The sequence below is a fragment of the Desmodus rotundus genome, chromosome 4 (assembly GCF_022682495.2).
Source record: "Desmodus rotundus isolate HL8 chromosome 4, HLdesRot8A.1, whole genome shotgun sequence".
Taxonomy (NCBI): domain Eukaryota; kingdom Metazoa; phylum Chordata; class Mammalia; order Chiroptera; family Phyllostomidae; genus Desmodus; species Desmodus rotundus.
This window is the reverse complement of record NC_071390.1, coordinates 132,422,732-132,449,293: the sequence shown is the minus strand read 5'-3', so window position 1 is coordinate 132,449,293 and position 26,562 is coordinate 132,422,732. Positions and strand designations below refer to the sequence as shown.

The following is a 26,562-nucleotide window of genomic DNA, read 5'->3' as shown; positions in this document are numbered from 1 at the left end:
CTGACGTCAGAGCGGGCTGCGACGCCGCCGGTCAGCCGCAGCGCTGACGGCAGTAGTCCGTGTGTGCTCGCAGCCGGGCCTGGGCGAGCGGCGTCGTAGGAGCTCGCGCAGCGTCCGCCGGCTCCGGGGCGGGGGCTGCGGCAGCGAAGCCCCCTCCCCGGGGAGGCGGGGCCTGGGGGAGCTTCCCGGTGGGGGAGCGGCGACGGCTGGGGAGGATGCATCAGAAGCTGCTGAAGAGCGCGCATTACATCGAGCTGGGCAGCTACCAGTACTGGCCGGTCCTGGTGCCCCGCGGCATTCGCCTGTACACTTACGAGCAGATCCCCGTGTCCCTCAAGGACAATCCGTACATCACCGACGGCTACCGGGCTTACCTGCCCTCCAGGCTGTGCATCAAAAGGTACAGTCTGGCCGCCTCCGCGGGGTGCGCCTGGGAGACGCGCCGGCGGCCCCTCCTCCTCACCTTCCCCGTTTTTGTCTCGTCTCTCTCCGCTGCTTTCCTTGCCCATCCTTTTCATCCTTTTCTGCTACCTCTCCTCTCTCGTTATCTTCCCTCCTCCGCCGCCGGAATAATAATAATTATCTTGATTACCAACTCTCCTTTGTCGCTTTGCTGTTTACAAATAGCTTTTACATCTTTTATTCCTTTCGGTGCCTGCTGGGATATACGTTGGACACCTCACTGACAGTGCTTGGGCCACACTTGCCCCTGTGTATACCTAAACTTTATTTTTAGAGCAACCCTATAGAAATTCGGACCTTAGGGGTCAGGTAAATGCCTGTATAATAGGAAACAGGTTCACATTGCCATGTATATATATATATATGTATATTTAGAAACCCATGACCGATTCTTTCGGTAGGTACTATGGAGTCCTTGCTGTGTGTCAGGGACTTTAACCAGGTGGTGCAGAGAACAGCAGACACGGCTCTTGTTTCATGACGCTACTGAGGACCAGCCTGAGTGACACACATTAAATAGATAATTACACTATTACATAATAACCATTGTGAAAAAGCGCTGTGTAGGAAAAGCACGTTAGCAAAGAGAGCCTGTAAAGGACACTGCCCTCCTAGAGCACTATAGAAGCAACTCTGAATTTCTCCATCATCTAAATCTTTGAAACCAAAAGTACCTTGAAAGCCTGGGTTTAAAAAAAAAACTGAAAAATTAATTCTTAGGAGAGCTAAATTAATTTTTAACAGAATTTCTGTTAAAATTCACTGTATGTACTTAGGTACTGGATCCCACTTAAGAGAATTAATACAGATGTTGGCTAGTTCCAGGTCTTTATAGAGACAAACCCCAGTGCTGGAATGTGGGCTGTTGAATAGCTCAGGCAGCAACCACATGTCTGATTCTTGCCCTTTTCAGCATGGTCTTTACCCACTTCTTTTGTCCCACCTTGAAAGTAGTATTTCTAAGACTCACAGTCACAAAGTAACATCATGTCCATTCCCTTCTTGACTTTAATGGGTGGCCCACCAGACTTCACAGTTTGAATTCTAAGTGATCTTTCCCCCCCGCAGTGCCTCCTGTGCATAAGTTACTATAGAAGAAATCAGAGCTGGGCCCTGCTGTGGGTATAAATCTCCACAAGGATGGAGCAGGTAGTGAATTGCCTTAAATATTTTATACCCACCTAGCAGTGGTCCTCTGCATTCTGATAGTAGATTCCAAACATTGTGGATAGAGAAATGAAATCTAGTGCTTTAGATCTTGGGCTGCTGAGTCAAAAAATACTCGGGTATCCAGATTTGCCACTTAACAGCTGTGGGACCTTGAACAAAAGTTAACCTTTCTGAGCTTTGAGCTTTATTTTCCCTGTTTGTAAAAGGGAGGATCATCACAATAGCTACTTCACAAAGTGCAATAATGTGGATTAAATGAGATTATATATGTAAAACCCTACACAGGCCTAAACACACAACAAATGATACCTTATCTCATGATCATTGAGTTCAAAGATGAACAGATGATGAAGAGATGATTATTGATTTGAAGCTGAACAGAATCTGGGCCTAGCTGCTCATAGAATAAGAGTATGTCCTCTACTGGGATATTCTTCTAAGTGCTCTTCCCTCCAGCTTGGTCTTCCCGGTTTCCGCTGTCACCCTCTCTTTTAGCTCTCAGGCATGAGCAGGACAGATTTTAGAAATGAGAGGTATTGTGTCACAACTGTTCTGCCAATACGCTGTTACCGGGCAGGAACATGCCAAGATCGTGTCACTCAGTTCAGTGAATCAGGTTATACTGAGTTTCACAAAATGAGAAGTTCTAAAGCAATAGGCAGAGTATAGTATTAATTGTCAGCACAGACCTGTAGTTAGATGTGTTCTCTCACATTCCTGCATCCTATCCCCCACCCCGAAACGCACATAATAGTCTTTATACTTGATGCTTGGAAAAAACAAAGCCTGAAACTCATGACACAAGATTCACTTTATTCTTGGTGATGGTTTGATCATGTGAGACCCTGCTGTTTTTGCTGTGGGAAAATGAGCACCATGGTGACTGCCGCCAGTTCACAGTAGGTTAGAGGTGTATGTTAACGCTTACTGATGAGGATTCTGAATCAGTGCAAGCCAAAGACCTTAGTTTAGAAAGATTGTATTTTGCAAGAAAAATGCAAGCAAGAGTATTTTAATTTTTTGTCATGGTATCACCTTTCAATAAATAATCAGATGAGTTCTATCCACAGCAGAAGAAACATTTCACAGAATTAAGGGAGGAGCTGGGAGGGACTTGCGGCAACATCCAAATGAAGAAAATGAAGCCACGGAGGCTCAGTGACTTGCTGAAGATCACAGAGCTACTTGGTTATGGAGGAGGGGAAGGGGCTGTAGGCCTTTCGACTTGGGGTCAGGCTGGTACACTGGCCACTAGTGCAGCCATAACTACTTAAACTCAAACCAGTTAATCAGCATTTTGAAAGACAGCAGATAGTACCGATATTAAAAGTAACCTATTATTCCTAAAATGAACATGCCACCTGGAAAATGGTATGGTTTCAAAATAATCATAGTAGAGTTGTTCAGCATGCCTGTCTTAAGGTATTTCCAGTGAATCAGTTTGTATTATTCTCCTTCTCTCAAGTCCAGTTAATTTTGTATTTGCGTTTAATGAATACTAAAAAGGTATTTTAAGTTTGTGCCTAACTAACATTTAGAAGGCTTTTAGAGATTTATTATTGAACATCAAAGTATGCTAGCTAATACCAGTTTTAATCTGCACATTTATTTCTGTAGACATTTAGCATCTAATTTGAGCAAGGCACTGGCTTGGAACAGTGGTATCATAAAGATGGATGGTGCCAGCCATCAGGGAGTTAATAGACTGGCAGATGAGATGGAATTTATCCATGAATAACTATAATGTGAGGAAGAAAATGGTCAATATGGTAATACAGGTGAGCACCATAAAACCTCTAAGATCCTAAGACTGGTTGTGAAGAAACTTAGAGAGATTAATCAGACTAAATGATGTATCAGATTTAGAAGGGCTCTTGCCGTTAAGGTCTTAAAGTAACAAGTGTTAGGTAACCCAGAAACATTGTCCCTACCCTCTTCAATGCTGATAGTGAGTGAGCCACTTTGATTCTGAACTGCATGGTTTTTTCTATTTGTTTGTTTTCCAGTTTGTTTATTTTATCTAATGAGACAGTAAACATCTGGAGTCATCTGCTGGGTTTCTTTCTCTTCTTCACACTGGGAATATATGACATGACATCTGTGTTACCTTCGGCAAGTGCCTCCAGAGAAGATTTTGTAATTTGTTCTATTTGTCTTTTCTGCTTCCAGGTAAGTCATTTCACGAACACTTTTGCTGGTAAAGAGAACTTGAGTCAGACAACCTTGGGCAGGTGATCTTCCTTCATACCCACCACTTGCTTTAAAAGTCCCAAGATAACATATAGGTTAGCTCACTCGCTTTTATAGTATAAACACAAAAAGTATGTTTTATGAAAGTGTATTTGGATGTTATTATTGGATTATATTTGAAATCTAATAATTTTTAAAGATTGAGAACATTTCTGTTTCCTTTTCTCCTTCCCTTTTTAGACATCTCTCCTTTGAGATTAATACAAGATAGGAATCTCTGATTGTACTATGTTTTGACTGAAGTAGAATCCTAGTGTCTGTTTAAACCTTGTTGAAGATTTCTCATCTTTTTCCTATTTATATGTGTGATTTTTGTATTTGTTGTTTCCATACCATCTTAACTGTAATGTCTTGTTTTGCTGGTATTGACCTTTTCTGTTCCTGTAACATTAATTTCCTTTGGTCCTTTATCATTTGCCTGATTTCAGACACTACTTCCCTTTCTCCTCCTACCTCTTGTATTTGTTAGTTCTTTAGCATTTTTCTTCAAAAGTCTTCAATAGTATTAAATACAGCCTTTAGAAGTTGTATTAATAGTTTTTCAAACATATAATTCTAAAAAAGAAAACATGTGGACCGAAATCCTGTTGACATTTTTAAATTTAAAAATCACAAAGTACAGAAAATCATAAAAATGAAAAGAAAATGGTGTCATCCCACTTCCTCCACACATAGGCCAGCACTCCCTGCAGTCAGCCTGTTGCTACTCGATTTGAAAGGTGAATCTGTAAGCAGGCTGCACAGCTGTTGCTTTTATTATTTATCGTTTAATTTCAGACCTTCACCTTTTGACTCAAATTAAAACTTTGGAATTAAATGATTAAGAAGCATATCAGAAAAATCTCCTTCCCCTTGCCCATACCTTTTTTTTTTTTTTTAGAATTCTAGTTTCTGGAATATTTTAAAGTTATCTGAAAGAATACTCTATTTTTATGTTATTATTAGAAAACTGACTTTTAAGTATTTTTTAAATTATTCTCTTTTTCAGGTTTAATTCTTATCCTGATTGAAGCCTAAATATCTCTGAGAATCCATCCCTAGTTTTAAAATGAATTAGTTACTTCATAGTTAAAATTTTAGATATATCTTAACACAGACTGTGGTGCTGTCAATAACCATTAATGAGCAAAACTGGTGTTTACTCTCCTGTTAGTTATGTGGGTATTACCTACTTTGAGAATCTCACGTGTTTCTACCCCTAGGGCCTGCCCTTTATCCCTTTACTGCCCAGCCTCAGCTGACGTTAGTTCAGAGAATATATACTAATTTTCATACTTTGTCTAAATAGACAATGCATCACAAAACTATGAAGATGAAATGATTACAAAACTGTCAGTAAAGAAGCACCCGAAGTATTACAGTGATCTGCCCAAGATTATTCAACAGGACGGTAAAATCCTGGTCTCCTAACTGGCAGTAGGATGATCTTTTTGTTACACCCTATAAAACTAGCTACAGACAAGCAAGTACATCTTCCCACTCAAAAATATCATTTCTGTTATTTTTATGAAATTATATGTATCACTTGTTCACCCAGGTCTCCCAAATTCTTCGAATCAGCAGGTAGCATTGTAAACCATAAATATATGCGTTAATATTGATTTACATTTAATTTTTAAAGCACATAACATTTCTTTCTCTTTTCAGTTTTCCTCATTTTGTACACTCAGTGCTTCCCCCCCAACCAAATTAATAGAGTGCATTCTGAACAACAGAAAGTGATTTCAGGGGCTCCGAACTTTCCCAGAGGTCTTTCTGTCTTAGAGAAGAGTAGAATCTGAGAGCGTCTTTCCCTAGATTCAGTTCATTTACATTCAGTTCAACAAATATTTTTAAATGCCTCCTATCTAAATCCAGGTACTAAGCTAGGCATCAGGAATACCATGCTGAACAAAACCAACCTGGCTTAAAGATCAGGTCGCTCAGGGAGGAGGGCAGAAGGGAGTGAGGCAGGGCACTTAGTAGAAAAAATAGTTTTCATAAAGGCCCGAAGCAAGAGACAGCTTAGCACTTTCTAGACTTGCAGTCATTGGACTTTGTGGTCGGATCCTGGGAGAGGGAATTGAGAAGGATGAGGTCAGAGAGATAGGCAGGAGCTGGAGATACTTGGTTATTGTGCCAAGGAGTTTAGACGTAGGATGTCACACTCTGTCTACCCTGATGGAGTGAGACGTTTTACAGAAGAAAACAAACATACTCAATGTGCCAGATCACTTTCAGTCAGTTTTTTTAAGGAACTAACAATAACACATCCCTTTAAAAGAGGACATACTGTATTTTGCCGTATAATGTGCACATTTTCACCCAGATTTTTGAGGGGAAAGTGAGGGTGTGCAGTATACATGGGTACAATAATTCCCTGTATAATGTGCATAAAACTGTGGGTGCATATTATACAAGGCAAAATACAGTTCTAAATGTAGGTTAACCTAAAACTAAAAATTCAGTGCTCTCTATTAACACTATGTATTGTACTTTCTCTTCAATACTGTATTTTTCCTCTTATTTTCTTGTTCACAAAGAAATTAGCTTTATTGTTGTTTTTTTATTACCACTGTAAGATATACTCATGAAAAAATTCAAGCAAACAAAAATGTATGTGGAAGAAAGTAAAAGTCACTTAAAATTCCACTTCCCAGAGGTAACCACATTTGAACTCTGGGTTCAAAGTCGTCCTGACGTTGCCTATGCACAGCTGCCTCACAGCCCGCCGCCCGCCTGCCCGCGTCCAGGCTGTGCTCGTCTGCATGCCGTGTTGTGTCAGTAAACACTGTGACGATGGGGTCTTTCCCTTTCAGTGAGAATATATACTTCGATAATTTTCTGGGTTGACTGTCTTTAATCTCAAGGATAATCTGAGAAAACAAATAACCAGGCTGCTAGAATTATGTTTAGTTGGCTCAGTAAACTGACTTGTAGCGTAGTAGCCAAAGCCGTAGCCAAGTAAGGATTTTAGACTGGATGAAGGAATGAGGTGGTGACAAGGTGCATTGTTTTGAGTACTGATATTGAGGCTATGGGGACGGATTGGGTTTAATGACCCAATTATGGAACAGCTAGATGACCATTTATCTGCCTCAGCAGTTGCTTACAAATGTTTATCAATTTGACCTACTTCATATTGCTTATCTGTCCTGTTTTCTCCACCCCCGCGGTCACTGGCCTAGCATGGGCTTTGGTTGTTGCTCCCCAGGGCTCCTTCTGTAACCTCGTCTCTCAGCCTTTCTGCAAGGGTGCACTTGCAGTCTTCAGTAGCATCACGCCTAGCCCATACTATTGACATTAAAACTTATTGATGTTTATATTTTTCATAATTGTGCCATGAAGAAGGCCACATGACGCTGCTTAATGGTTCTGTTTCTCAATGTGTGGCTTTCCTGTGAACCTCCCAGTACCCACGTGCACATCCTTGTTTATGTCCTTGACGAATGCCAGATCAGTCTTTTACCCTCCACTTGAGGTGTGTCCACCCACAACTCCCACCTCCCAGATTCACACGCCCACAGAGCCAGCGCCCTCCCCGCTCTGCTTCCTCATTGTGCTCTGCACTAACTTGTCCTGTAGGACTTCTTAGTCACTTGTTCACTTGTTCCAGCAAAATCCATCTGAGTGAAGGTTTCATCCATGTATCCCCAGTGTGTGACACACAGCAGGGATTCAGTGTCTGGAGGGAGTTCAGCCATAGAAATCTTAGCAGTTTTCAGAGCAGCCCATTGAATCAGATTAGTTTGCTCTCAGTTTGACAATTATATAAACCAAGGTCATAATTATTTTTTCTTGGACACAACAAAATGAAATGAAATCTCATATAGACATGAAAAATCTTAAATGAGAAAGCAAACTTCAGAACAGAATGTTTAATGTGATTTCATTTGATTAATCTCAAAACAGTGTATTCGTATTGTTTATGCATGTAGACATATATGTTTGATATACTTATTGAAAATATCTGAAAGGACATAACTGTTAAGAATAGCTGCCTTTTGGGGAATAGATTTGAACAGAAGGGGTTTACTTTTTAAGTTCATACAATTCTTTGTTCTTTGACTTTTTTTACGGACATGTGTTACTTATATAGTAAATCCTGTTTTGCAAAGAAAACTCATTCATGGATCAAAATAAACCTCAGTGGATAGTTTTAAAACATTCATATTGCATAATTTTTCTACTATTGTGCTATTTAAATTTTTATATTATAAAATAGCTGTCATTTTAAATGTTTTTCTTTATGTGATCGTTACCCGCATTTTACCCATGAGGAAACTGAGGCCTGCAGAAATGACGCGGCCTGCCCGACTCTAAGGCCCAGAGCTGAGCTCCAAGCTCAGGTGTGTTTGACTGGAAAGCCTGGGCTGGGCTGGCCCTAACCACTTCCTGAATGTCGCACATGAGTTGGTTTAATTTCTTTGTGTTTCACTTTATTTTTTTTTGTTTCACTTTCAGTTATTTTTGTTTTGTTTTCCATAGGTCTGTATGCTTTGCTCTGTGGGCTATCATCTTTTTTCCTGCCATCGATCAGAAAAAACCTGTCGAAGATGGATGGCATTAGATTACGCAGGAATTTCTATTGGAATACTGGGCTGCTATGTCTCTGGAGTATTTTATGCATTTTATTGTAATAATGTAAGTAATTTAAAACATTTTTCATTCTACCTTTCATATAAGTCCGGGTTTTCTTGCCATTGTTCCTTTGAAATTCTGAATAAGCACATAATTAACTTACAAGAGAATACAGAAGAGTTTTGTGTAGACTTTGGTGCTACACAATCGTAGAAAACTGTCAACATAGCAGCAGTGTAAAAGTAGCACAGGGAAAAATCATAAATTTGGTTTGAATGTAAGAGCTTGTATTAATTATAGCCACTTACAAGTGAGCCATTTGCTCTTTAGGCCTAATTAGTTTGGAACATAAGTATATAATTAAATATATATGCAATTAACTTGTTATAAATTGATTTTACTTTAGTAGTAAAATTTATGTCCTGCTCAGCCTTCCTACTTGTTAGTTTTGCATGAAAATGTTTTTAAAAAATTTAGAGGGAATATGCTAATTAGGGGCTGTGAGTACAGTCATGTAGTATTTGAATTGTTTTTGCTCGTCTTGTTCTGCATTTCTCTGAAGCCTGTTTTCTGCTTATGTCTTTATAAACATACCAGATAATCAAAGAGATCAGTCAGATACTTTTTGTAAATCTCTTCAGAAAAACTAGAAGTCAGGACAGATTAAAGAGAAAGGAGAACTGCTAAAGGTGCTACAGTCCATGATCATTTAAAGGGAAAATGTTCTTCCCTCTGGTATCTAATCTTTTCCAAATACTCACTTGCCATAGTGGCTCTTTACCTTTTAAGGAACACAGGCTGCTTTGAGAATGTGATTGCACACTATGGACCCTCCATCGAGGAATATGTACATTTGGGTACAAAGTAACCAAACAATTTGATAGGTGATTTCAGGAAGCTAATAGCCCCACAGAAGTCCCTGTTGTCCAGGTTAAGAACTCCGTCCATGAGATGCTAACTTTTGTGCTTCAAAACCAGGTTTCAACTGCTCATTTAGAGACCTAAATGCTCTAGTTGCCCTTCAAACCTAACACCGTTTTAAATAAACATTCTTTCACGCCCCCCCGTTTTTTTCCTCCCAACACACATATGCACACATCCCACATTTGGATCACCTGTGTTCATTATCTCCATTAATATAAGCTATGTGTGTGGCCTGTCATACTAGAAACAGTCAAGCCATCCTGTGCTGTCCTCTGACACATCCAGTCAGCCAATAAGACTATTTCAAAAATGCCTCCTGAATCTGGTACTCACATCCATCTTCCTTGTTTAACAGGAACCCAAGCTCCTATTCACTTGTTGAATCAGTTATTCTTATATCTTCTAGCTGACTTCCTGTCAGACTCATTCTTTCCTACATTGATGTCAGAGTTCTCTTTCTAATTAAGTCAATTTGAAAACAGCCACATGACCCCATTCGTAAAGAACAGTATTCCCCCTCTGCCAACATGGTAAAGTTCCAAATACTTAAGCCTGCCGGGACACCTGCCTTTCAGCCTCCCTTCTCAACCCTTCCCTGCTGCACGTGGCTGCGTGTGCTGGGTTTGTTGTTTTTCCCTTGAGAGCTTCCTCCCTCCACAAAATCTTACATATTCTTCAAGACCCAGTTTAGATGTCCTCTCCCCTGTGAAACATTTTTTAGCTACTCTAGGTAACATTGATTGCTCCCTCTTCTGTCCTCAGATTATAATCACTGGCTTCCATGTTTGCCCCTCCCACAGCCTGTGAGCACACCCACTGAGCAAGTCCGTGTCATAGTGGGCTTTGTTTCTGCGGGACATAAATTGTCCCTAGTGTATCATAGGTCTTTAGATTATGTTTCACAAGATAAGTGTGATCTCTTAACCAGCTCACTTTGAAATTTGGTATGTCATCCTAAGAAACCTAACACAGGTGTGTAGAACGTGCATTTTTTTAACAAAGGAACTAATCATGTTCAGAAATGAAAATGCCCAGTAAATAGTTTGGAATGTGTAATGTAGAAGCCAGAATTACTGTTTCCTTCCCTTATTAACAACAACTAAAACGTGGCTGCCTTCCATTGCAGTACTGGCGTCAGGTGTACTTGGTCACAGTGCTGGCCATGATCCTGGCCGTGTTCTTTGCGCAGATTCATCCCAGTTACCTCACCCAGCAGTGGCAGAGGCTTCGTTCCATCATCTTTTGTTCTGTTTCGGGATACGGAGTGATTCCTACTCTTCATTGGGTTTGGCTCAATGGAGGGCCAGGTGCACCTATTGTACAGGTAGGTTCAATGCAGTCCATATTTTTCCCATTTTTTGTGTCCTTTCAATTTTATTCCTTTTGGGTAAAGTAGTATCAGGCCAAGTGGATGGGTCTTTGTCATTTGAGAGCATGTCCATAATTATATATTGATGCCATAACTCTTACATCTCTACAAATAAGCCTAAGCATACCTTGCAGGAACTGAAATAAAGTCTACCTACCACTTTTGTCTGAGACGGCTTTCTGTGAAATAATACATTCTTCCTTCTCTTTCTGTTACCCCAAGTGTGTAAGTGCCCGAGTCCTTACCTGTGGAAGGTGATTCACACTTTTCTAGCTTTGTCAGCTGAGGCGAGGATACCACCAGTGATAACGCCAGTTCAGAAGTAGGAGCAGCCAGTAGTGTGTGTGTGTGTGTGTGTGGGTGTGGGTGTGGGTGTGGGTGTGGGTGTGGGTGTGGGCGCGCGCGCGCGCGCGCGCGCGAATGGAGGAGGAAGAGTTGGGAAGGACTTTTTTCTTGAACCTATTGAGTTTGAGGTACCTGTGGGATGTAAGTGGAGACAGTTTATAAAATTTAGGTTAGAGTTTGAGACCAGTCATTAAGATATGAAAATCATTATTGTATTGGTAGCTGGAACCATGGAAGCATACTTGACCCAGCAAAGAAAATTTATTGAGAAATAGGAGCTGTTAGAGTGGATGATGGGGACATAGTGAGAATACATTAGGAAGAATCTCAGTGATAACTGCTGAATATTCTTGAAAATAGGATTAGAAATTAGACTTTTAGAGATTCATATAGAAATGCTTTAAGTATGCACTAGAGAGTAAAGTTGAGAATTTTTAACATAAGTAAACATGCCCCCAAATCTAGCAGAAATCAGATACACTTTTTGCAGTGGGAACTTCATCTGGAATATGGGAATTTAAATATGTTGTATTAAAAAGAATCAGATTATTTTAGGTGTGGGAGGCTTACATATACTTACGTGAAGTTGGCAACAGCATGATGGAAAACATTTGGGTATAAAACTAAAAAGAGAAAGTTCTATGATGTAGTGAATTGAGAGAGATAATCTGTCTGTACACTTTGCCCACTTGAGAACAAGGGGGATGCTTTCTTTCTAAGACTAGGAAATAGGGAGAGCCCTGGCTGGTGTGTTTTGGTTGTTTGGAGTATCATCCTGTAAACCAAAAGGTCGTGAGTTTGATTCCCAGTCAGGGCACATACCTACGTTGTGGGTTTGGTCCGCAGTCAGAGCACATGGGGGAGGCAACCAGTCAATGTTTCTCTCTCACACTGATGTTTCTCTCCCTCTCTCTCTCCCTCCTCCTTCCTTTTCTCTAAAATCAATAAGCAGGTCCTCAGGTAAGGATTTTTTTTAAAAAAATAGAAAGATGAGGCAATAGTGAGGAGGAACTTCAGTGATCCTGGCTATCCATGAAAACATTTTCTGAGAATGTGATTTCCTGAAAATAAGTAAAGAAAATGGAATAGGGAACAGACACTCAAGTTTAATTCTAACCAGAAATTAATAACTGATTGTTGACATAGAAGTGACCAAGATTTTGGGATTAGGTGACACATTCCTTTTAAGTTTATAATAACAAAGAGAACTAGATCCATTAAGGTAGTGTATTTTAGAGAGCTCAGAAAAAAAAAAATGGGAACTTTCCCATGTGCAGAAATCTTGAAGTAGAAATATGGCTTAGGAAGGTAGTGGTTCTCAGAGATGGAACTCCAACAAGCTCATGATCATTCCAGTGGAGAAGCAAAGGGACACTTCCAGAGAAATTTCAAAGGATTTTAAAAGGTGGAAATAAACACACTTAACCAAAGAAAAGTTCCAGAAGGGCCAATTCTGAAAAGCAGACTGGAGTTGTGTTCTAGAATGTTCGAGAAATCTAGGTTGATTATTCTGAGAATCTGGAATGTAGGGAGGGCCCTGACAATTCTTGGGTATTTGAAGAGGGAAGAAAAGTAACTTGTCGTTATTTCTTAAGTGGCTTATTGGTAAATTGGTTTACATCCAGAATTAGGAACAATACATGTAAATTATAGGTGGCTAATTTTCTCAGGGCAAGGAGAGCTATGAGACAGACTGGCTCACAGTAGTGTTCAAGGAGACCGTTTTTCCTGGGAGGGTGGAGCAGATTTCGTTATTGGGCCGCACCTCTTGGGTCTGTCTAGCCACAAAGCCCTGGTCTTCAGTCTTTCCGCTTATTCATCTGGTAACTCCATCCTGTATGCACTCCACCCATATACCTGTATTGTAGATGGGGCTGTAGATTGTAGGACCTTCCGCCTTATTAAGGCTCTATCTCCTTTAGTATGCTAATCTTTGGGCATGCTCTGCGTTCCACTCTTGTGCAGGATTAGGAATGAGATTTGTTACTGGAGAGATCTGCAAAAGCAATTCAGATTTAACAGACTTAATTGTAATCTACCTATGAGTTCCATGTGTAAATCAGATTCATAAATTGTGATTTCAGTCACAGTAGGAAGATCTGTGAACAGCATGTTTCACTTTTCAGGACTTTGCTCCCCGTGTGGTTGTGATGTACGTGATCGCTCTTCTTGCTTTCCTGTTCTACATTTCCAAAGTTCCAGAACGCTACTTTCCAGGTAGGTACTGCTTTTACACTGATTTTGTAGCTTTATTCTAAATGCATGGTTGATGTATAGACTTAGATTTGGTTTTATTTTAACATTATTGATTATGGATTGGCTCTCCTATTCTCAAATGTTACCTAAACTTTTAACTTTCAAAGGTTTCACCAGTTTTTCCTGTCATCTTTACAATGTGAATTGAGTCCAGTAGGTGTGGTTACTACCATTTCACGATTGCGAACTAATGACAAGTCTTGACTCCCAGCCAACTGTTTTTTTGTGGAGCACTAATTATCAATTACCGTTTATTTCTTTATATACCAACTTAGTCTTAAAAATTTATAGATGCAGAGACATGTAAAATTACAAATAAGAAGATAGTGAATAGAAGCCAGGGTTAGGATCACTTCACAATCTATCTGTCCATAATGAGGTCCTATAAAACAGATAAAGGCCACTTGGATTCAAATCCCACGTGGTCATTCAGTTGGCTGCATAAACTAAACATGTTACTTAGGCTTTCTTGCTCATTTCCTGATCTGATACATGGAGATTATACTTTCTTTCATGGGGTTATTGTGAGGATTAGATTTAGCACATTTCCTCACAAGTAATAAGCACTCAGTAAATGTAAGCAACTATTGTAATGATGTCCCTCTACCCCAGTCCTGTGAATCTGCGGTTTAGTAAGGGGCAGGGTGATGCAAGTCCAAGTGAGCTTTGGCTGAGTCAGGAATGACGGAGCCCTTTAAAGCAGTGATTTGTCAGTGCGGGGCTGCAAGTACAGGAGTAGCTTAATCCCAACTGCAGACTGCAACCCTTTCCTCTGGGTTGAGAATCCCTTCCACAGTGAACTGCAGACAGGACTGTGCCGCTCCTCACGTGTGTAGGGAAAAAGAAAGGATGAGAAACCCTGATCTGGAAGGAGACAGTAGAGCCTCAGGCGTTCCTCTGTGCACTCGGTTTTTACCGCTGAGTTTCCATAAGGTGGAATACAGACAACCTGGGTGTTGTAAACATGAGGATTCGGGAACATAATTAGGACATGTCCCTGATTTGAAGGACACCCATACTCCAAGACAGGGCTGGAACTTTCCTCAGCAGACAGTTCTGGTAAAACATTTTTGTACCACATTATTTATAATAATTCTTTAAAAAAAATTGTTTCCTCTTCATCACAGACATGTGTAGAAAATTAAACCATGAAAGTTCTCTAGCATTGTTAGGCCTTAAAATATTCAGGAGTTCCCAGTTGCCTAATACAGGACACTTATAAAAGGTCAAATGTTATGTAACTTAACATTTCTGCAAGATCAACTTGATATAAAATGTGCCCCAGGTACCTTTGAGCAGTGCAGGCAGGGAGACCATGGAAAGCCTACAGATAAAAGTGATCGTCCCAGATGTTCGTAAATGAACAGCTTCGAAACCTTGTCTCACCAGTCTTCATTTATGACCCGACTGTAAAGAGAAGCATGTGCATTGGTGGTGAATTGGTGGGTAAATACCATAAAATCCAAAGACTTAAACCTAAGAACTTATTTTTCAGCTCAGGTTAAATTTTTAATACTACATAAATATCACAATAGTATTCAATGAGTCCAGGCATCTCCCTGGTGGCCATGGACAGAATTTAATAGATCTGTGATACTTGTATTACAGTATAGTCAATTCTCTTTTTAATCCTCTAGTTTCTTTTTTTTTAATGAACCTGTGGGCTTGATTAGACTGTCAAAGGGGTCCGTGACACAAAAAAGGGCTAAGAACCCTTACCGAAAGAATTCTGTTGACTTACACTTTGCAGTCTACACAGTATACGGATTATTTTTCTTGGTAAGAAAAAAAGAAAAGGTTAGAGACATTTACATTATATAACCATAGAAACACCTAGAGTAAGAAAGTGATTTCCACTAAATTTCTATAGCTCCGTATTTTATTTTTGAAGCATCCTACATGTTAATTATTTAATCTCCTTGGAATTTAACCTTTAATCACAAAGAGAAATAATTCTCCTAAGTTGTATATGAACTAACCAACCTTAAGTAACCTATCACTGACTACATTTTGCAGATTATTTCATCAGTCTGATAACTCAAAGTTCCGATCTGAGCGTTCTCCTTACACACCTGCTTGAAATAAAAGTGCCCCTAGCAGACTTACAGCCAGTCACAAAAATGTGTATGCTTCGTATGAACCCCATGGTTTGTAGCGCGGACCTCTGCTTCTCACATGGAATGTCTTATTCACCAGATAAAAATTGAGACATGGCAGATTAAAGGCCAAACTCCTGAAATTAACCAAGTTAGATTTTTGAAAACACATTTGGAATAGTATTTCTAAAATTCACCTGTGTACCTTATGAATAAAATTTTAAAATTAGACTCAAATATGAATTTATCCTTTCTTAAAAAACATTTGGCTCTTACTCAATCTATAGCCAGTTTCCACGTGCTCTGAGACTACTAAAATCTTTCTGTTGCTGAGTTGTATTTCTAAGGCCAAAAATACAAATTTAGTTTAATTCTAATGTCAGAATATTAAAATCAACATTCTCTCTCTCTACCTTCCTTTCCAGGACAACTAAACTACCTCGGTTCAAGCCACCAAATCTGGCACATCCTGGCAGTAGTGATGTTATACTGGTGGCACCAGTCAACAGTGTATGTCATGCAGTACAGACACAGCAAGCCTTGTCCGGACTATGTGTCTCACTTGTGAATTCAGGTATGGCCACCTGGGTGTTCAGTCGTTAAGCAATATGTAACGGGGAATTGTATACCCCAATATTTCTAAAATTCCCTTAGCTTTTCCTTTTTCCTGTTTCCTGTTTAATATCTCATGAGTAACACTTACGAAAATGGAAAAGTACACTTCTGGATCTGTAATTGTAACTGCTTTACAGGCCTTTAAAACTACTAATTTCCAGAAAGTAAAAATTAGTTGGCATTCAAAAGAAACATCCGAATTCCAATGAATATGAAACCAGTATAGAAATAGTAATCATTTCACTTAACAACAGCTTAACTTCCTTAGCAAGGGCTCACCTCCATTATAAAATGGAGTCATCCTGTGTGATTCCTTTAACTGAAAGTATTTATAGTAGATGATCAAGTTCAAGTGCCTAATCAAGGCGATGGCTGCAATAGCCTAAGCTTAACTAACACAAGCTAGGATAGTGATTTCAGATCATCACTAGCCTTTAAATACATGGTTTGTGAAAAACTGGCACATAAGATACTTTCTGTAGCTGTGGGTTCTCTTCTCCCTAGGAACGTGGATTTTTTAGTTTGCTAGAACAAAAATTGTAAACCTCTTCTCTAAGTTGAAAGAGGTATTGAGATGAGGAAAGAACTTGCATTATCATTTCCCATCAGATAAGAAACCATTAAAAACTGACTACAAGATCAGGTGACAAATTCTATAGTCTGATAACAAGTAATTAGCCATTTAAGCTATTTAAAATTTCAAATAAGATTATTTAGTCCATGTAATAATTGAACTCTTGTCAGTGGATTGCGGCTTTATGGTTCCACATCCCTGCTGCAACAGAGCTTTCCCCTCCCTGAATTGCAATCCTGACTGCCCTGACGGTGGGGTTCCCAGCTATGTGGGTGCTACTTCCAAGGCCTTAGAATCCAGGTGGCCGAGTCTTGACCCTGCAGTGAACCTTAAGCCTTAGAACAAAGTCATGCAGATGTCCCATTCGATGGCGGGTTATTCACCTGTGCTCTGAAACATTAAATTGGCATTTTATTTTACATACTTAAAAAACAGACCTCTTTTCCCTATCATACAACATAACACTCTTCTTGTTCTTTGGTCTTTTTCATATGCCTAAATTAAATCCCTTAAAGCAGTCACTTATGAAAATATTTATTGGAATAGAAAATATTACCCAAGTTTCTAAATGGGCTTACATGAGCTGCTTTAAATATTGGTGTATCTTGAGGACCTTGGAATTACTAAATATCGGAAGTGTTGATTGACCATGAAGCTTATTCCCAAAATGCCAATTGTACATATAATACTAGGAATGTTAACTTTAATGTACCTCAGTTTATGCATCTATAAAATTTTGTATTTTTTTCAGTGTAGTGTTTTTGGAATACAAATTCCCCCATGCTCGTATCTCAGCAAGGAAAATTTTCCCCAGTAGGCCAAGGACACACTGTATTATGATGGAACACTGCTTCGAAGATGGCTGTTTTATCTCATAAAGCCAGATTTGATCCATGTGCTAAATAGAAGATTTTGGTGTAATGATATATTTTCCCTGTAACATCCCTTATTGGCTACATGATCTTATTGCTTTTAAAAAGATACTTTGTCATTTTGGCCAAACAGTGACTCTTTACAATTAATGTTAAAAGGAGAAGTCTAGTTATTTTAGGTCTGGCACCATTTTTGTTACAAAACCTTCTGAAAAACATATTGAACATTAAGTTTTATTTTAATTTTTAAAAATATTCTTTTTGGTCAGTGTATGAATTATTTAGTACTTGTCATCTGAATAGATCAAAAGCATAATGTGTTTAAGACTTTTTTTTTAATTGAAAAGATCTGACTGTAAGGAGAATTATACCACATAAACATTTCATCTTTTCATGAAAGTGTCAAATATTGTAAGAAAGCTATCCTTTCTCATTCTTATCTTTACTGTGATGTATTTATTATAATGTAGGGAATGAATGAATGTGGATTGCTGTCAACTATAAACACTTCTGTATATCAGCATTTATTGACCACCTACTGTGTGCATATCACTACTGGCAAAATTTTTAAGACATTGTTAAAGAATAACTATTTAAAAATTGCCTACAAATCTGAGCCGGTAATAATGTATATTTAAGTTAATTTTGTTTTACTAGATTTATTAAAATTAGATTAAAAGTACACTGTTTGGCTACACTACTAAAAAGATTGGTTTTAACTTCACCAATGTGTAAACTATGAAAGCTCTGTACTGAAGGACTTTATATTTTAAAATTATCCATCGCTGTTTTAAATTGTCTGTAGTGATTTATAAGGTTGTAGTTAACTCAGTTAAGAGACAATTATCTTTCTATATAAAGGCATTTTTAAATAGCAAGATAGTGCTTGTCGTCTTTGTCATTCAACTGAGTGCAATTCGCAAGCTGCATGGCAAAATGTTATTATGTAAATAAACTGGTTTACTACATATATAAAGTGCTGCTTCTCATTCTTTATAATATATAACAGCTTCAAAATCGTATTTTAGAATCAGGAATTTTAGATTCAGGGACTACATGTCATACCTTACGCCGTCCCACCTGGACAAAGTAACCCATTTGAAGACTGTAATTGACTGGCATAAGTCTATACAACTCTCCATTTGGCAGGTACCTACCGAGAGATATCCTTTGCCCTATATTAAATGTCAAGGGGCAAAGCTTGCACTTCCGGATTTCTGCCAACTGCTGAGCTGAGTAGGTCCACGTCCACCCAAAATCATCATTCCAGGTACTTCTCCTCCTGCCACAGTATGTGAAGAGTCAGCTCAGCTGTTAGAGGGGCAGAAGTGTCTTCTACATGCATTAGCACAACTGTACTTATATTGAAAAGCAGCTCAGAAGCTATTGAAATTCTGTAGCAGAGTAGGGAGATAAGGATCCAAAACTGAAACTTCCTTTGAGAGTAGTTTTCCGAAGGGAAAAGGAATAGCAGTAGCAGTCTCTTGTGAAATGTAAACTTTCATCTTTAGAAGGCAGGACTGATAGCCACCAAGGATGTAGTCCTGCTCTATAAGTCTGGGGTCAAAAACACTACAGAACACAGTAACCTCCACAGTGCTGAGCGTTTGAAGCAAAAGTAAACTACCTAAATGTAAAACAAATAAACCTCAAAAACTCATGCCTCCAATATGAGAATATTAGCTGTATCTCACAGAAGAGGCTGCAGTTGGACTTCTTTAAGGGGTTAGCTATTCGATATAAATAGCTCTCACTGCAGCGTGAGTTTGTCTCTAAAGAAGTTAACTATAACCGAATTTCAACGGTACGTTCCAGTTTTTTTAATATAACTTCCACATAACTTTAGATAAATGTTACTACTTCAACAATAAAAAAGTTCATAACAAGATGAATCTTTCCACAAGCCACCAATCTAAAGATGCCTGTTTGTGGAATAATACATAACATTATAGGTATTATGACTTTGACCCCTAACCTAGTCCAGCAATCCAATAAATAGGTCTTCTCTTTATCTTGCAAAAGCATCTTTTGTGACATAATCAAGGTTTACAATATTTTATTTAACCAGATTTTAAGTTTTTAAAGAGTTTAAAAAAGTATACATAATGCAAAAACTATGCCAAACATTCAAAACTTACTTCAGAGTCTTATGTTTTTTGCTTTATCGTAAGTTATCAGTAATTGTAGTCCTGAACAAATCGTGCTGTTAAGTATTTCTATTGCAAAAAATGCTAGGTCAAAATGGGTTTTCTTACTTGTATCTAAACTGTGAGCTCCTTTAAGAACAGAGATCTAATCCTATTCATTTTCTCTTGCACTAGCTGATACAGAATAGGTGTTTAATGTCTGTGCTATGAGTAAAAGAACTGAATGGAAGTTTACAACCAAAATTTTTAGTAAGACAAAAAATGAAAAACTCCAAAGTCACTGATTATAAAGAATATGCAGTTCATTTGGGATTTATTGCATTTAAAGAAAGCAGATTATTAAAACATATGATAAATACAGTAAGAAAATAACTTTAAATTTCAAACAACACAAAATGAACGGGGGACAGCATTCATTCAATGGGAATAAGCAATGTCAAGGCAAAGTAGTAAAATCAAGTTAGTGCTTAATTATATAAGAAGAAAAAAAGCAACTGGTTCTACCTCAGAACAGTTTCCCACCTATATTTGAATTGAAGTTACTTAGAAAGTACATCTTATAACAATTAGAAATATAATAAAGATGTAAATCAGGCTTATTAAAAGTTAAAGTTACTTGCTTAGTGGTACATAAAAGGCTTCAGAAAATTCAAGTTTAACAGAAAATGGAAGTGTAATCAAAGAAAGTGCACTTAAAGCTGTTTGCCAGCAATTAACAAGCAGTTTACTGTTACCTTCCTGCTTATTATTAGATGACTTTCAATCACAAAGAGTATAATAATCAAAAACAAGTCTCTTTCAAAAGTAGCACACGTTTTTAAATAAAAATAACCCTAAATGATGGCCCTGTGCATTTTCACCTGTCTACCATATTCTTTTAGTGGCTCCTGTAAACCCTCTCTAGGAGTGAAAGTTCTTTTCGTAATGATTGTGGGTGCAATTCTATTTAAACTGTAAAAATTCACATTAACTCCCCTGAAGAGAAGTGACAGGTGTGTGCATGTGTGTTCATACACTTATCTTAATATATAAACACCAGTGTGTATAAAAGTTTTCAAATAAACTCATTTCTCTTACTCTCACAGTAAATTTGCCATCTCATTCTCACAGTAGATTTGTCAGCTCAATAGTGAACCTAAAATGATGAATAATTTTGCTTAAAAAGAAAAGTAAGGTGTAATGAACATTCTACATATATTAAAATGAATGTACCCACACTCCTCAGGACTACTGATATTAATACACATGTACCTTCTAGCAATGCTTATATGCAGTACCAAAACCTAAAATAAACCAAGCAGAGGCGCTGAATAGTGAGAAAACCGCTCTGCCTGCGGAACATCAAAGCGGAGGAGTGGGCTCACCTTAGTCTTTTCCTCCAGCCAGATGAGGACAAGTCTATCACACTGTTAGACGATAAGCAGGGCAGAGGGAAAGGCGCATTTACCTGCAGTCCTGAAGAGCGTCATCACTGTGCACACACACACACAGCACGGGTGGGGCGCGTCGGTGGAACATTTACACCATTTCCCTGACTGATACTTTTGAATAAATATTCTAGTCAGTCAAAATTTCATGCAGCCTACCACCTTTCTTCCTCCACTTAATATATATATATTTATATACCAAGCAACTTCTGTGTCTCAACAGATACATTCTTCAATGCTATAAAAGCTAATCTTTAAAATTAACATTTTGCTGAAGTGACACTATTAAAATAATTAAGCAAATGGTCCACTTCTATAGATTACTCAAAATCAACAAGCATGATTAAAGCTGTTAGGGCAAAAACAATAACTTTGGCCTCAGAGTTTTGCTAGCTTCATATTTAACTTCCCTTATGATGTTCAAGTATTACAGGTTTCGAGTTACAACTCTTTAACATGCTAAAGCAGCACAGAGGACAGACACCTGATTAATAATAGCAAAATAATTTCTATTCAACTTTCCTTCCTCAAACAAGAATCGGACCAACCTGTTTTAGAGCCAAACTTTTACGGGGTGCTGTTAAACTTTTTCACATGCCTTGGGAGCATTATTCTCATAATTCTCACAAGGGAATGACAGGGCCTCAGCTGTACTGAGTCACCTACCATCCTAACAGCAGTGGGAGGAGATGACCGAGAACGGAGAGCAGTACTGATCCCACACTGCTTGGGAAAATGCCTCTACTTCAGCACAGGGGAATCTCCCCACTTCTATCCCACGGTGTCCCCTACTGAATCCTAAGTGTTTCCTCTGAGCTATAATCTGAAAAGAGGGAAGTCACTGGGCTATGACGTAGAAACTTGAGAATGTAAATATTTTAAACAATGTCAAAGCTGTTTCCTTAGAATTTATCCAACATTACAAGCCAAAGTGTCTATGTCAGTGTCTAAGTCATTAAAAAATATTCAGTGTATTGATTAAAAGCAAATGTAAGCAAAGCCTGGTATCAAAGAGTCTAGGTATTTTCATGCTTACATCCTATGGAGACCACACTAATTCATCCACTACCCCTTCTAAATACAAAATTCATGAGGTCTAGCAGAGACCAAGGCCAAGGACTAAAATAGTCAAAGAAGCATACTGTGCACATCAACCAACAGATTTTCATTAAAAAAAAATTTATTGTTTGATACAAACCTACTGGTAGTTCATGAATTTACTGTATGTAATCATCAAGTCTGCACTTTTAAAAGAAAGTGTCCCTTGAATCTACTTTGTAAAGATTTTTAAAACATCTACTTAAGCATTTGCATTAGCAGTATTACTCAACCTGAGAATCAGAAAACAAAAAGAAAATACGTGCAAACACACTATTTGCCTTTGGCACAGTAATGGGTGCAGTCGGACTCTAAAAGTGTAACTTGTGAGCAGTAATGTAATGCTTGGTCTGCCTCTGCTAACTGATGTACACATTGCTTCCCTGTTTGTCCAAATTTGTTTCTGTTTTAAAATAGAAAAGAGAAGCAATAAAAAATGAATATATGGTATAGTTACACATACCTTGCTTCCAAGTTTAGAACTGTGAAAACAAGCAAATAGCTCATCCCCATTGGGACACTATAATTAAGAGATTCTATCAGTAATACAATTACTCATAAAATACATTTTAATTGGGTTCAAAGAGAATTAATTTAAAATATAGCAATCAAGGAGAGTGCCAGTTGGTAAGAGTTTCCACTCTTTTTGTAAATAACCTTTAACAGTTCTAGAAACTTCTAAATGTTAATTTCATAAGGAAGGATCAGTTAATTATAGGGAAGGACCGTTATTTAATTATAACTTAAAATACTTGAAGACAGAGGAAGCACAGATACTGTATTCACATTAATTCATATATATAATTTCTATCTTATTAGACAATTTCTATAAAAAATCTCAAGTTTCTAATTAGGATTTGTGATGTAAAAAAAAAAAAAAAGGCAATTTGGTAGCTGAGTTCTTTTCACTAAAGACACAGTCAACCAGCAGAGTCCAGACACGAGTCCCGCATCATCGAACACTTAGAGCCATTGTAAGACCTCGCCTATCAGTGCTGAGGTCCTAGTGGCAGGAGCTGAGAGCCCTGTGTATAAGGCTTGTGGCTTTCCCTGCTCTTCTGTGCTCTTCTTTACAACTACTCCACCCGGCAAACCCAACTGAAAAACTGTCGCTCGTGACTTCGGGAATATATTTGGTGAAGGTGGTAATTTAATAAAGTACATTATTAAATGCAACATGATTTTACATTGTAAACATCTTAAAAACTCAGGGATTCGGCTACATATTTTTTTTTTCCTGAAATAAAAGTTCTATATAACCCTTGTCCTCACTCCCAGTTTTTCAATAATCTACTTTGTTAGGGACATGATAATACAAGTTTTGAGGAAGAAGCTATTCAAAAGCTGAATATTAAATATTCCTCAAGTATTGTTTTTTCTCAAGTTTTTGTTCTAGGCTTCTATGTAGATATTCCATATTAATGGCACTTGTTTTTAAAAATGAAAGTTTTAGGCACAGTAACTACTTCTGGCTCTGCTTTGTAGAGTAAGGTATAAGGACCAAAATCTCTGCATTCTCCAGATTGTAACTTTCTGATTCTTTATGAGAATAAAGTTGTTTTACTGTGAGGAAATTAGAAGAGATCTTTAAAAAACCCACAAGTGCAACCTGTATTTGTACAGACAGCCTTAGCTTTAATGCTGGATTCTGGAATGAGCCTAGGGCATACACCTAAAAGTGACCTTCTGGTATAAAAATAACAACTCGGCTTCCCAGTCCCTCTTCAGCGCTGGAAAACGGGAAACAAGCCACATGCTTTCCCTGGATCTCTGTGCTGTCATCAAGTCAGCAGCTGAAGCCCTGGGTCAGAGCTCCCAGTTCAGCTCCCTCTTTTCCTGCGTGGAAGAGACACCGAGTCACTACCCTGTGGAGATACTTCCTTTTTCTATTTGGTTTATTTAAAAATCGCCTATTTTGATTGACCTGTAAGAATGATATAAAGGGCTATACAAATCAATTTTCTTTCAAATTCATAAAACTATTCATACTTTTTTGAAACAGGGGTTAACACCGAGTCCGTCAGAAGTATCTACTGTTTAGAAGGAAATGGAGCAGCACCAAATGGGTCTAATTCAACTGACTGGGACTGTTGGGACTGAGGTGAAGTAATGCTTTGCACCACAAGTTCTGTAAAGGGGACGGCACCAAAATCATCCATTTTCAACGCATCTGCACTATGGAATGACCCGTGGAGTGAACTGGGTCTTTGCCGCCCGGGTAGCATGGGATTATGGTCTGCACGGAGGTCACTGAGGCCCTGATGTGGAGGGTGCCACGGCAGGTCTGGGGGATGGAAGGGCTTGGCCCCAAAGGGGTCCAACAGACTCTCCTCAGGAGGCAGGACATTCCCTCTGTCTTTCCCATCAGTCAGCGTAACACTGATGTTCTCCTTGGAGTCTGAGATGGTTAAAAATTCGTTGCTGCTTTGAGAGTCTCGGCGGCCCACCTTTTTGTGCCTGCGGGCCCTCTCTGGAGTGCGGTAGGTAGGCTTCATGGTCTTCTTCATGCTGGTCGGCGTGCCGTGGTGCCGCTTCCCGTTACTTTTGGACAAATCCTGTTTGGTGCGCCTTTGGCGTGAAGACAGTTTCTGTAAGCTACGCTGTTTGACTTTTTGCTGCTGACTCCCAGTTATTTCCTCAAAGGGCACAAGCCCAAAAAGGTCCTCGTGGATGTCACTTTTACTTGTGGATGTGGGAAAGGGCTGAAATGGAGTGGAGCCAAATATATCTATACTTTTGGGACAAACAGGGAGAGTCTGCGTTTCCGGCCCCACAGCACGGCCGTCTTGTATGTTCGCCTTTTTGCTAAAGGGTGCCTTTGTGAATACATCAAATTCCTCTTGCTCTAGTCCCGCACTAGGAAAATAGGTTTGTTGAGAGAGGTTCTTCTCATTTTCTCTTTGCTGGGGCTGTTGAGCACGCACTGCAAAGAAGGGGACAGCACCAAATACATCAAACTCCTCTTTGGGGGTCTGCACTGCAACATCACAGGGTAACTGGGTTGGGCTGAGGAGTGTTACATGAGGATCCTGGATTGGTCCACTGCCAGATTTGTCTCTGTAGGCAGGGCTCCCGTCACTGTACTTGGCTTTGGCCTGTTCATACTCAGAATCAGAGCTATGTTTCTCTTCTTCTTCCTCATCTTCAGAGTCCATGAGGAGGGGCCTATGACCAAGATTTTCTGGTTCAGTGTCATCGTCATTGAAATCTCCCTGTTCTCCCTGAAGAATTTCTTCATCCTCTTGCTCTTCCTCTTCACTGCTCTTAGGAGAAGGGGGATCTGACTCAAAATCACTTTCAGATTCATCATTTCCCTTCTGCATTTGACCCTGTAGTAATGAATTCGCTGAGTTTTTCTTTCCAGCCCGGTGGTCTTTAGATACTGGACTTGTCTTTCTATTCTTGATAGGGCTTGCAGAGCTGTTTTCTTCATTCATGGATGAATGTTCAATTTTCTTTTCAGGAGAACCTGCAGGTTCAAAGAAAATTATTATAGCATTCTAATGCATGTCAAAAAACCATGTGCACTGAACAATACTTATTAACACAAAGCATTCCAAATCCCTCATACCAGTTCCCTTAGAGTAAGAAATGATGTCAGTTGCTTGTCTTTAGGCTCAGGGAACTGCACTTGTTCTCACCTAGATGGTCAGCTCCTTCAGTGTAGACAGAATGACTTGTCTCTGTTCCCTGTGTACCACCTGCTCGTCACTGGCCCTCACCTACACTCGGTTTTATTTATAACACCCAGAACTCTGAACACAGTACACAAGCAAACTTCCTTCTCCCACCTTCAAAATAAGACCATTCAGATAACCCTGCAAGTATCTTTTATTTACGAAACAACCTTCTGCTTATATTTCAACTCTATTATAAAGTTTTCCCAGACAGCAACAAGCATGAATAGCTTGTCTGCTTAATTATATGTTTCACTGTGATTTTCTTAATTGGCATTCCGTGTTTTTGGCTTTTTGTAAACTGGTACCTTATGAGTCGGGTCAACATGATGTGCATCCCCACAGCCCGACCAAAGCTAAGCACCAGGTACTGAGCTGAAACTCTGCGGGGGACACCTGCCTTCTCTAGATGACACATCTTCCTTTGGCTATCATTTCTGTAATACTAGACATTACATTAAAAGCATATGTTATGCTACCCTTAAAAAAAAAAAACTAACACTACCAATAATTATCATCGGTAATAAAGTTGCATCACAAATAGAGCGCTTTACAATTTCATTGTATGGTATACACTACAGATACAGTGTATTAGTTTACATGAAAATATGCTGCCCTCCCAATACATTGGTGTAGTGAACTGATTTCCCAGAGGTGGGGATCAAATTGAATTGACCCAACTGCACATCCATTCACCCTTTTTCCTCCTCTAAGATCACA

General features: G+C 38.9%; 2 protein-coding genes across 7 annotated transcripts in view; one reads left to right on the top strand and one right to left on the bottom strand.

The window, feature by feature from the left end:
* The first annotated feature begins 28 nt into the window (after positions 1 to 28).
* PAQR3 (progestin and adipoQ receptor family member 3) lies at positions 29 to 24,304 on the top strand. Of its 5 annotated transcripts, none has more exons than XM_024579178.4 (7): positions 29 to 400; positions 3,639 to 3,801; positions 8,350 to 8,505; positions 10,493 to 10,690; positions 13,207 to 13,297; positions 15,858 to 16,006; positions 24,168 to 24,304. In XM_024579178.4, exons 1-6 carry the CDS (start codon positions 216 to 218, stop codon positions 15,998 to 16,000), a joined length of 936 nt encoding a protein of 311 aa, XP_024434946.3. In that variant the 5' UTR covers positions 29 to 215; the 3' UTR covers positions 16,001 to 16,006; positions 24,168 to 24,304. The 5 variants fall into 5 exon arrangements, with proteins under 5 accessions (XP_024434946.3, XP_024434956.3, XP_045040821.2 ...); XM_024579188.4 differs by lacking the exon at positions 24,168 to 24,304 and adding an exon at positions 17,373 to 18,483; XM_045184886.3 differs by lacking the exon at positions 24,168 to 24,304 and having other exon boundaries at positions 15,858 to 18,485.
* BMP2K (BMP2 inducible kinase) overlaps positions 20,804 to 26,562 on the bottom strand; it is a 113,310-nt gene continuing 107,551 nt past the window's right edge. For both annotated transcript variants that reach the window (XM_024579217.4, XM_045184885.3), the window contains one exon: positions 20,804 to 25,634. In XM_024579217.4, coding sequence (XP_024434985.3) covers positions 24,196 to 25,634 — 1,439 coding nt within the window. In that variant the 3' untranslated portion in view covers positions 20,804 to 24,195. The remainder of the gene's footprint in view (positions 25,635 to 26,562) is intronic.